At 38.2% G+C, this 12,519-nt stretch overlaps 1 protein-coding gene across 1 annotated transcript in view; it reads left to right on the forward strand.

The window, feature by feature from the left end:
• PPAT (phosphoribosyl pyrophosphate amidotransferase) overlaps positions 1-12,501 on the forward strand; it is a 47,070-nt gene extending 34,569 nt beyond the window's left edge. Inside the window, exons 3-11 of the mRNA XM_084286856.1 lie at positions 1,049-1,255; positions 2,633-2,745; positions 2,837-2,982; positions 4,233-4,305; positions 5,411-5,562; positions 7,855-7,982; positions 8,257-8,478; positions 8,919-9,039; positions 10,468-12,501. Of these exons, the coding sequence (XP_084142982.1) occupies positions 1,049-1,255; positions 2,633-2,745; positions 2,837-2,982; positions 4,233-4,305; positions 5,411-5,562; positions 7,855-7,982; positions 8,257-8,478; positions 8,919-9,039; positions 10,468-10,643 (1,338 nt within the window). The 3' untranslated portion in view covers positions 10,644-12,501. The remainder of the gene's footprint in view (positions 1-1,048; positions 1,256-2,632; positions 2,746-2,836; positions 2,983-4,232; positions 4,306-5,410; positions 5,563-7,854; positions 7,983-8,256; positions 8,479-8,918; positions 9,040-10,467) is intronic.
• Positions 12,502-12,519: the final 18 nt, after the last annotated feature.

Below are 12,519 nucleotides of genomic sequence, written 5' to 3' on the forward strand. Positions count from 1 at the left end.
GCAATAACTTTTTAACAATGCAGTTAATATCCTAAAACCACATGCAAACACAGCCTTTCGGTATTCTGACTCTATACCAGTTGCAGAAGAAAATACCCTAAAGCTTGGCTTTCTTTAAGCTGCTTTAACTGAGCTCTGAAAACATATTTCCTTCCTTTCTGTCTCATCCCACTGTCTTGTTGTACCCACAGCATAGGCTATGAACCATTCATGACTTTCCAGTCTCTCCTGTATATCTGTGCAGATTCTAGGAGTGTTGTTACCATGTGTGATTTCATGTATATCACAATTACTATGCATGATAGGGAAACTGAGGCTTAGAAGGATGTAAATACTTTCCACAGGCAGCCGAAAAAGCAGGGGTTGTAGGAGGGTTTGGAATCCAGTCTTGATTTCCTTTCTGTGTGCAGGTTGGTTTTTTTTTCAGACTGTTCTTGCTGCTAAGTTGTGTTTGTTGCCAAAAGCAGCTCCTGATGGCTCACTAAAAAGCCTTGACGCATTTCTGCTTTAGACAGAAGGCAACCTGGATGTATGAAAATTTTGTTTCAAGTAAACAGAAAAAAAAGCTCTCGAAAAAAAGCTTTATTCCTAATATTGGCAGCTCTAGAAAAAAGCTTTATTCCTAATATTGGCAGGAATGACTGCAATCTGATAAATGTTGTCATAGACTCAGTATAAAAGTAAATCAAATATACTGCTAACTTGTGAATAGTATTCCCTAAGTAGAATTTCCTTCTTGCAACTTTTTTTTTCTTCTTTTCTACAACTGTTCAGTAGTGTTTTTCAGAAAGTGTATTTTTAGTTAGGGAATAGATCGTTCTGTGAAAACCCTCAGCACAACAATGTGTAATGCTTTGTTTAAAAACAGCAGTAATGGGATCTGACACAGCACTATGATACCTACTCAGCTTCTTTCTTTCCTGTGGCTTTCAGGTTACTTCCCCTTCTTGCAGGGTTTTAGTGCAGTACCAAAAAGAAACACAAGAAGCAATGAGCCAGTTGCCAGAAAAACAAAACAGAACAATTTTCTTTTCTTTTTCTCCCAAAGGGAATGGGTCTTATAAATCACGTGTTCAATGCAGACAGCCTGAAGAAGCTGTATGTGTCAAACCTTGGTATTGGGCACACCAGGTACTCTACCTCCGGGATCTCCGAGCTGCAGAACTGCCAGCCTTTTGTTGTAGAAACTCTTCATGGCAAGATCGCAGTGGCACACAACGGTGAGCTAACAAATGCCGTGCGACTGAGGAGGAAGGTCAGTATCTCCCTTGGGAAGCTCCAGCATCATTTATGTCTGAGTATGAGGCAGCAATGAGCAAAAACTTCGCTATGACATGTACTTAATCCCAAACTGCTTGGTGTAGTGAAGGAGCACCATAATCAAAATAGATAATTTTGGGGGAAAAAACTCCTGGAGAGAGGAGGCATTTGTAACCATCACAGGGGAAAACTCACCAGTCCTCTGGACTGATGGTCACATTGCTGTTTGACAAGTGAGAAAACTATCTCAGCCATAACAGGGGATCTTGGCTTGAAGCTCTCCTCATTTGTTATGGCTGACAGAAGCAGAAAATCATATGCTTACAGTTAGGAGAGGCATAATAATAAGGTGAAGTAATTGTAATATGAAATGTTCTGGTTTGGAATATTGTCTTTATTTGTATTTCTGGCTTGCAAAATTCATCATGAGCACTGTCAGGACATAAACACATAAGGAGATCATCAAACACCAGATTTTGTAGTGTGTTTGGCTGCAAGGGTATGTGTTAAAGAACCTGTTTAAAATCTAGCAGATGTTTCATTGTGAAATCTGTTCTATCATAAGTTCCATCCAAAAGCTAGAAGACATACTTTTGCTTTGCAGCAAGGCAAACATATGACATGCCTAAAGTAATTTACCCCATCTTTAATCAGATTAACAAGCGTACTTAATGGATGAGAGAAAAAAACACTGGGGAGGAAATGTAGACGGAAAGTGGAGAATCTAGGTTACTTGAGATTTAGAATGACTTCTAAAGATAAAATCTAGTAACTGTAGTGCATGCAGCACTGAATGGCTTGTTAATAGTTGGCTGAATACACTGCAGATTCTCATCTTCCTTAGAAGCATAAATATACCAGGATAGAACAATTTGACTGACCTGGTCTAGCAAACCCTAGGAAAAAATGTGGGATTTCAGCTTTTTAATTCCACTCCGCTTTCCTTCACACCTCTTTTATTTTTGCTTTGTGCCCTGACTACCCTTCTGTCTTGATGTCTCTCTTCTCTTTCTGTATCTTCTATAGGTAATTTCATATTTTCCCCCATGCATATTTTACCTCTCTTCCCAGAGCAAGCAGAACAAGTTGATTAAATGGCCCAAACATGACTTTATGTCCTTAATACTTTTGGCTGCACATGAAGTGAAAGAATGAGATAGAAAGGGAGAAATGCAGTTCCAGACATAGATGATTGTACCAGTTCTTTTTAAATATTGAAAGTTGACTTTATGATGATCTAATCGTCTAAAGCACTGATATGTTTGAAAACATTTGTTCACTGTACAAAGGTATTGTTAAACTAAAATCCAAGCAGTGTTATGTGAGATCTTTTTTTTAGTACTGGTAACACTTTTGTTTTGTGTCTTAAAAGCTTATGCGGCATGGTGTAGGACTGTCGACCAGTTCTGACAGTGAATTGATCACCCAGCTGCTGGCTTTCACACCTCCTCTAGAAAATGATGACACTGCCGATTGGGTAGCAAGGTGAGGAGGACAGGGTTCAGAATCAAGAACAGCAATCTGTTCTCAGCATGGCGTACAACACTTGAGTATGTTCACTTATGTCTCCTTGCAGAATAAAAAATTTAATGAATGAAACTCCAACTTCTTATTCGTTGCTAATTATGCATAAAGACATAATTTATGCAGTACGTGATCCGTATGGAAATCGTCCACTCTGCATTGGTCGCCTTATTCCAGTGGGGGACATGAATGGAAAAGGTAAACTATACATATATATTCATACACATATATATATATACACATTTAAATATATGCATAGTTTGTGCATTAAGTCATCAATATAAATAATTACAGCTGCATTTACTGAGGTGGAAGTAGGAATATTGGATGCAAAAGTCAGTTTTTAAAATTCAAAACAAAAGTGGTGTAAGGAAAAGATAATTTGTAGGAAGTTGGCAAATGTCTTTTCTGCTCCCAGCAAAAGTGAATCCGTGTTGCCTGCTGACAGTGTCAGAATTAGGCAGGCCAACTGTAATAGAATATTTGTGAAAGTCTAACTAAACTCTTACCATCTCAATGGGAAAGCAAGGATAAACAAAATCATAGCTGGGGTTGGAAGGCACCTTGGAGGTGACCTGCTCCAGCCTGCCTGCTCATGCAGAGCCAACTGGAGCTACTTGCCCAGGACTATATCCAGCCCAGAAACAAATTTGTTTTCCTCCTTTCTGCTGTGATAAGATGGTGAAAAAGTGTCAAATTACTGGCAATGTATTTCTAACTTCCAAGCACTCCTAGTCACACTTAGTTTGGTAATGGAACACTATAAAATCAATTGATGGGAAAAAGTCCTTGGAGCTCTTGTTTAGCCTGCAAATCAATATGTTCCCTGAAGTGAGATTAAAATCTGTTCATTTGTTTGAAAATAAAATAATTCAAAGGCAAACAAGTAAATGCTTTCATAGCTTCAGAAAACCTGGTAAATTAAAACAAAAGAAAAATTATCAAGATTATTATCAAACACCAATACCATGTTTTGTGGTTTAATTTGTCCTGTACTTTTTTTTTTTTAATTATTTGTCTATACTCTTCTTTTTGGAGTTCAATTCAGTATCCATTGTAGTCAAATGATCTATCCGTTGATGCATTTAACATAGGAAAAGAAAGGAATTTCTTGTCCAAATAAACGTAATTATGTATATCTAAAGCAATTGACCTAGAATTGGGCAAGTCTGAAATACTGCAGAAATAACATCTGAACTGTCTCTCTTTGTGAACCATGGATATGATGCTGTTACTTCCTATTCTGCCTAGAACAAGTCTATGATGCTTTCATTTTCTTAAATAATATTAAAGAAACTTTGGAATGCTAAACCTTATTGTTAAAACTCACAACAATTTGCAGTTGTGCACTTGGCAAGCCAGATACTGCATTAAGATATGCAATGTGTGTAGTGGTAATGGTAGCAAGAATTGTGGAATCTAACTATAACTGAAATCTTTTATTTCAGGAAAGGATAACAGTGAAACAGAAGGATGGGTAGTCTCCTCTGAATCCTGTAGCTTTTTATCTATTGGTGCAGAGTAAGTGCTCCAATTCTCACTTTATCTGAAAGCTCTCCTCAAGCAGCAATTCAACATTAAATCTCAAACTGCCAAATATCATAATCTTTAACAAGGTGAAAGACATGAAGGATTAGGTTGCTGAGCTGTTTGGAGGTTTTTTGCCAATTGTCTTTTGTCAGGTTATTTTCTTGATTGGATTAATGTAAAGGAAGCTAAGTAATTATGTGTTCAGAAAGTAATGGTAAAGACAACTTCAAGGATGCTTCTTACTTGTTGCATTAAATCTAATTATCTGTATACTTCTTAATTTTAGCCTAGTTAGCAGCAGAATTCTTGTATTATAAAATAATCTTTCAGCTACAGAAAAGGCTGCACTGGTAGCTCACAGGTTGCACTCACCTGAGATGCAGCATATGCTGCCTGACAGGCTTCATTTTAAAAAAGTGACAGGCACTTGAAATTATTTCCATGTGTGGAAAGTCATGTTAGAGCCAACACAAGAGATGACATTCACATTACTTCCCTAGCTAAGACACTGAAAAGAAAGGTGGGATACTCACTGGGAGATGTCAAACAAGTCTTAGTAAGTTTGGAATAGAAGACAGTCGTGAAATAAACAGAAGTAAAGGAAAAATGATTATGAGGAAGGATATTTCATTTCCTAATCAAACATTATAAAGAAGTGCATTTGGGTACAACACTAATATGTACATTTGGATCCTCTAAATAAAAAGCTTTGAAAAACTGCATTAAGACCACAAGCACTGAATAAAAAGAGATGTAAAGCAAAACCAGGAAACAATGTGACTGCGCTTTACTAGTCTTATTCCATTCTGTGATGTTTTATTGTAGGCATGTTGTTCTGTGTTCTTTGCACTAGCCTACATCTCACATATGGGAATAATACCATAATGCTGTTGTACTAGTTAAAATATTAATTTACTGTTGTCTGATATTTATTCAGGCTGTTTTGTCTTAGCATGTTGGTCTAGATCAGATCCTAAGATAGAAGCAAAATGCCATATTAGCATGTTCAAAAGCAATTTTCCCGTCAATAGAGTTTATATTTTAAAACTACCATTGAGGTTCAGGACATTTCTAAATGCTGTATTTCTCTTTCAAGGTACTACCGTGAAGTCCTTCCTGGAGAGATTGTTAAAATATCCAGGTATGATGTCCAAACACTGGATGTGGTACCACGACCTGAAGGAGATCCATCAGCATTCTGCATCTTTGAATATGTTTATTTTGCAAGACCAGACAGTATCTTTGAAGGTAAGAAGATGTAACATACAAAGCCACTGCGTCCCAAATAATGGGAGATTGCATTTTCAAGGACAATTGATTCTACAAAGCGTCTGGGATCATAGCAGGGTGACACTGAACATGAATTTCCAGAGCAGGGCTGGGATCGGGTAGGCTTGCACAGTTCTTGAGGACATAAAACTCTTCTGTTCCTGTCTGTGTATACAGCTTCAGTCAGGCCTGCCTGTATAGCCTTATGGAAAGGATGAAAAGAGCCACAAACATGGCTAAGGTAGAGGAAATAACCCTTAACATCGAGAGACTTAAGGAAGGAACTGTATTCTTGGAAAACCTTTTAAAAATCAGACCTGTGAAATAAAATCTGCAGAACAACTTCATCTTAGTGTTTTCTTTGCAAGAAAGGGTTATTTCAGGAAGATGCTTTTAATATAACTGAAATCTATGCTTTATCCAAGTACTTGAGGCTGTCAGCCTAATGCCTTTATTACTACTTCAGTAGAAGCCCCTGAAAATTGCCTTAGTGACAAGATACTAGCAAAGATGCTCATACCTAGCACTGTCCTCACTTCTCTCATATTCCCTAGTAATGTCCTCTGTAATCTTTACCTTGCCCTCATCTCACAATGCCTTCAGTTCCCTCTCCTGGTCCCAGACTTTTAGGACCTTAAAAGCTCCTGAGGCCTCTTCTGGGAGTGTTGCCATGGGGGTCGAGGAGCCCCATGGTTGGTGATAGCATCGGGCTGGTGATGATGAAGCCACAAGGAATGTAAACAAGTTAGAAGGAACAAAGAAGGTTATTCAGGAGACGCCTTGCTGTCTCCAACTGCTTGTTCTCCATCTCTTAAAAACATGGAAGTTTCTAAATGTTTGCTGTTGCTGAGCAAAGTTGTTGACTGATGAATAGCTAGTGGGAAAGTACTGCTGTAGAGCTAATGGTATGAGGGAGCCTGTCCTCAATAAAGGAGGCTGAAGTTATTGATCCTTACACATACCCTGGTGTCCGTGTGGTCATTACACCACAAATGGCACCCAAACAGGGACCTGAAGAACAGGGACCAGAAGGACAGGGACCGGCTAACAGAACAGGAACGGAACTAGGTAACAGAACAGGGACAAAAACAAAAAACCAATTAACAGGGATAGGCTACCAGAACAGGAACAGGCTAGCAGAACAGGAACAGGGACACTAATCGCCTCACAAAGATAGGTTCAGCCGAACCCAGCAAGCTGAAAGGAAACGCACCTGAGCTGAGAGGAAGGTCAAGCTGAAAGAAGCATCGAGCTGAGAGAAAAATACCCACATACACAATCACCTCACAGCTGGTCCAAGATGGGTGTCAGCACAATGGGTCCGTCTGTCTGTCTCAACTTCTGCCTCAACATGATCACAGCAGTCTCCTCAGAGCTTTAGCTTCCAGCTCAACCAAAAAACGAAGTATGGGAGGGTCCTGCTGGCATATGCAGCACCCACAAACTGGGGCTTCAGGAGCTGGAGGGGCAGCCGGAGCTCCCCACTGGGCAGCACTCAGTGCCTGCCTCTCCCAGGGATGTGGTTACAAAGTTTGTTAAAGATAGGATTAGTATGGCTGATAGTTTTTCTCTGTGTCTTAATTTGTGCTAATCGTGCTCCCTTTGTTAATAAAAAAGGGGGAGATGTGGGAGTATTGCCACAGGGGTCGACAAGCTCCTTGGCTGGTGATAACATCGGACTCCTGACTATGAAGTCCTGAGGGATGTAAACAACTTAGGAGGAACAAAGAAGGGTGATTCAGGAGACGCCTTGCTGTCTCAAACTGCCTGTTCTCCAGCCGTTAAGATTGCTGAAGCTATTGATCCCTAAACATACCCTGGCGTCCATGTGGTCATTACACCACAGCCTCTCCCCGCCTTCCTGAATGTGGGGTGAAGTTCACCGACTGGCTCAAAGTTGTAACAGTACAGGCAGACAGCATGATTGCACAAACTTTGCTTAAGAAAACGGCTAAAAATAGGATATGCACACTGTGAACGTCGCAGGAATAATTTTCTTTTTCTTTCCTCCTGTAACATCCACAGGTCTTTTAGTTACCTGATAAGGGCAAAATAGATTTTAACTCTATGTAGTGGTATGAATGTGAATGTTAGAATAGAATATGACATTATGGGAAGAACTAAAAAACTACCTCATGTGAATGACTGCTTCATATTTCTGGAGCTTTTCTCACTGACTTCTATGCCCGCAACTTGCCACAGAAATGTATACAGCAAACAAAAGTAATCTGAATTATGAATACTAGGAAAAACTGTTCTTGCTGTTCTTAGGTCAAATGGTGTATTCAGTCAGGAGGAGATGCGGTCAGCAACTTGCTATTGAAGCACCTGTGGAAGCAGACCTGGTCAGCACTGTTCCAGAGTCTGCAACCCCAGCAGCTCTGGGCTATGCTCAAAAGGTTTGTGTTTGCATTTTTTTCAAGCACATTTACACATATCTCTTTTTGTAATGGAGTATTTCAGTATGGGCCACTGGAGTTTGGTACTGATAAAGCTTTGTATCTACTGAGTCATGTGCACTTGTTTTTTTGTCATTCCACTATATTAAGGTATTCCAAAGTGTTTTGGTTACTGTGAAGTCCTTATTAAATCCAAAGGTTGCTTTAAAATATAATAACTGAGAATAACCAGTTTTATAGATAATCATTCTTTTTAACTGTCTCCTCTTTATAGTGTGGACTACCATACGTTGAAGTACTCTGTAAAAATCGGTATGTAGGAAGAACGTTTATCCAGCCAAATATGAGGTTACGGCAGCTTGGTGTGGCAAAGAAGTTTGGTGTTCTGTCTGACAATTTTAAAGGCAAGAGAGTTGTTATCATTGACGATTCGATTGTGAGGGGCAATACCATTTCACCCATCATAAAACTACTACGGGAATCAGGAGCTAAAGAGGTAAGTTTGTTTTTAGTCAGTAAAAAAAAAAACACTGACTGTTTTTAGTCAGTACAGTACAGATGTAAATACAAGATTGATGGGAGGGTCTCATATTTTTTAACTGAAATAGACTGTGCAAGTCTGTTAGTGGAGCAAAAATATTTTGTGTGATGTTTGATTTTGTAAATTGAAACATCTGCATCAAGGATTGAACGCCACAGAAAAGCAAAATCTTATCCTAATATTAGGAAATATTGTAACAATACAATCTAAAATGATCTTTATCTCTCTTCCTGCATTGGCATCTAAAAAAAAAGTTATCTTATTTTAACTCTTCCATGACTTCAGTCTAGTGCTGTGTTCCTTCATAATTATTTTGTAGAAATTGGACTTATATTTAGTTATGATCTGCTGACCTTCACTTCATAGAACTGTTTTGAAACTTTATTTTTATTCAGGTACACATCCGTGTGGCTTCACCTCCCATAAGATTTCCTTGTTACATGGGAATAAACATTCCAACAAAAGAAGAACTGATTGCCAACAGACCTGAGTTTCACGATCTTGCAAACTATATAGGTAAAGGTTTTTTTGTTTGTTTTTTTTTCTTTGTTTTGAGAGTTTTCACTTTTAGGCATTTATTGACTGAATCAAAATAAAATACAACACATAAAGGGGAGAGTGGCAAAACTGGACAAAAAAATCGTAACAGTTGGCACGTTAAATCTGCATTGTATGTTCCCTACGGATCAAACCAAGTTAGTTGTGTATTTTTTAACACAGTTAGTATGTTATATTTCTTTGAACAATATAAAGCATTAGAATAATTTCATAAGTTACAAATAAAGTATAACACAGCTTTCCGATATGTATTGCTCCTCCTGGGAAAATTTACAACACAGAGCTACTGTAGGGAAAATATCAGAAAGAAAATAAATGGTGAAAATCTGTTGCATAATGAAAAACTAATGTAGTTTCACTTCTATGACATTCATAAAAATTTGTTCTGAATTTGTAAATGCCCACTGGTGTTTTTACAAATTTAAATTTATGTAAATAATTTTAACTGCATTACATGATACTTTGAAAGTAATCATTCGAAACTAATCAAAGAATGTTAATTAAATACATTCTCAAATCTCTAGAATGAGTCATGTTTACAGCAGAACAAAGAAACAACAGCTTATATTCTTGTGATGTGGTAAATAATGTGCCTTCATGGGGATATCAGTAATAGAAATCATGTGAAGGTCTGCGAGTGAGAAGATCTGCTCTATAGCTTCTTGTGCTGCAAAATATTTTTAAAATGTTTTAAGAATATACCTGTTGTTGGAAACTTTAAACTAAGAGTTCTTGTGTACATACTTTGTCTAATCTTGCAATGAGTTCTTTTCCACAAAATTCTTGTCATGAAAGCATGTTGAAATACTTCAAGTTTGTAGTATCTCATATTTAAGAAGTATTCATTCACAAAACAGTGAGTGTAACTGGTAAGGTAATGATCTGAGTAGGGTGTCATCTATCTTTCCTACTGCTATATGAGCTGCATATCTTTCCTACTGCTATATGAGCTGCATGCTGTTTTTTTGTTTTGTTTTTTGTTTTTTGTTGTTTTTTTTAACATGATGCTCTTCTGCTCCTCCAAGTTCCAAGAAGAGTATATAAGTCCTAGGTGTTTAGATTGGGAAGCATGAGCCACACGATCACCATAGGGAGTTCAGAGGGTCTTAAGACATGCTCTGGATTCTGTTTGAATTTTTGCAGTATGTTTGGCTAACAGACCCCAACTCAGCACCTTCTGTCTACATTTCAATGAATCTGCTCCCTGTGCAAATAATTTCAGAGGGGAAGGCTTGTTACGATCTTAGAATTTTTCATAACCATTTTCTAGGTGAGGTTATGCACCTTGCATCGTAATCCATACAACAATGCGACTGCATTTCCTAGGAGCATCACATTTGGTACATTATCACAGCTTTTAACAGACGAATTCTTTATTTCCTCTAGGGGCAGACAGTGTTGTCTACCTTTCCGTGGAAGGGCTGGTATCATCTGTGCAAGAAAGCATCAGAGCAAGACAAGAGAATGAGAACAGCCATAAAACCCAGAAATCACGTGTTGGAAAGATTGGTCATTGCACTGCATGTCTCACTGGAGAATATCCCGTAGAGCTAGAATGGTGAATTTTTAGTGGATGCACTTGGGTTCATCATTGCTGAATGTACTTTTTGCAAAGATGCCTTCTTGCTAATAGCCTTCTTACATTTAGGTAATATGTAAAGCTTATTATAGTTGACTGATTACTGTTAGTAAAATACATCTTTATTGGTAAAGACTTAAAGAAAGTCTGTGCTGAAGAAAACTATGTAAGCAGATTGAAATACAAAATCATATAGTTTTGATGTACGGTCGTGCCTTCTATTTTCTCATAAAATATTGTAAAAACCAAAGTGTTTATAATTATGTAACAATGCCAGAGCTTTTTGTTTCAGTCTCACCTCAAATGTGAGATATCCCTGTCAGACTTGTTCACAGAGTACAAATTATCAGACATGTGGTGTAATTTCAAATTAATCTAAATCTTTAAGCAAAAAGGATGTGAAGCTTGCTTTCCTGTTTTGGAAAAAAATACCAGATTCTGAAGAGTCTTCTTGTTTCCTCAGCAGTTCTTGCTTAGATTTCTTAAAAATAGAAGTACCTGACTTTTGCATATATAACTAAATGACTATTATTAATCAAGCCCTTTGTAACTAAGTTTCCAGATTTTATAAATGTAAGGTCTAGCACATGATTTGAAAAAATGAATACTCAGGGAAATGCTCAGCCAAAAGCTTTTTTAGATTTATAACTTCAAAATTCTTTTTTTGAATTCCACTCTAAATCACAGAACTGTAGAATGGATTGGGTTGGAAGTGACCTTAAAGACCATCTAATTTCAACCCCCCACCATGGGCAGGGACACCTCCCACCAGACCAGACTGCCCAAAGCCCCAGGCTGGCCTTGAGCACCTCCAGGGATGGGGCATCCACGGCTTCTCTGGGCAGCCTGTGCCAGGGCCTCACCACCTTTACAATAAAGAATTTCCTTGTAAAATCTAATCTAAATCTACCCTTTTAGTTTTATAAAGCATTCCGCCTTTGTCCTATCAATATGTGCCTATGTAAAAAGTCACTATAATTTTTATCACCTTCTTTTTTAAGACCCCTGGTAGGTTGCTGTAAGGTCTCCCCAGAACCAGGCTCACAGCCCCAGCCCTCTGCCTGTCTTCATAGGAGAGGTGCCTCCAGCCCTTTCATCATCTTCGTGGCCCTCCTCTGGACTTACTCCAACAGGTCCATGTCCTTTTTCTGCTGGGGGCCCCAAAGCTCTGTGCAGCACTCCAGCTGGGGTCTCACAAGGGCAGAGCAGAGAGGCTCAATCCCGTCCTTCCCCCTGCTGGCTGTGCTGCTGCCCAGAATGCAGCAGCACAGCTCATTTCCAGGTTTTTTCCACCTATCTTCAGGTGCTTTCACCAGATGGCAATAGGATGTGGAAGGAGAAAAATATTTGGCAGTGCCATTTGTTTTATTTTCTGTTTCACATCTTGTGTTCTCCAGGACAAATCCTGACAACTTCTGAAGTCTGAGCTATATGTGCTTTATAGATGTCAGTGTCCAAACTTAACTCAAAAATAAAGTCGCTTTCTTAACAGTGAGAATGATAGATCAACTGAAGGTTATCAGTTGTTCTGGGTATACTCTTATTTTCCTACATTATTGCTGTTATTATAAATGTAATGTTTTTTTAAAAAAAAGTTTTGAAGAACCATTAGGTATTGAATGCCTTGTATGTTTTAATCAGTAACAATTATGGTTACTTGTATACATAAAGATCACTTCACAGCTAACCACTACCTGAAAGGGAAGAGCACCTTTCAAAAATATTGCAAATTTACGCACAATTGTAAAAATATTTTGTATACCTCGTTTTTTTCACTGAATACCAGAAATTTAATTTTAGGTTTTCTATTTAATGTTGTATATTTTGGCCTTACAATTGTTTGTGACACTGTTGCAGCA

Source organism: Netta rufina (genome assembly GCF_964035555.1).
Source record: "Netta rufina genome assembly, chromosome: 4".
Lineage (NCBI taxonomy): Eukaryota > Metazoa > Chordata > Aves > Anseriformes > Anatidae > Netta > Netta rufina.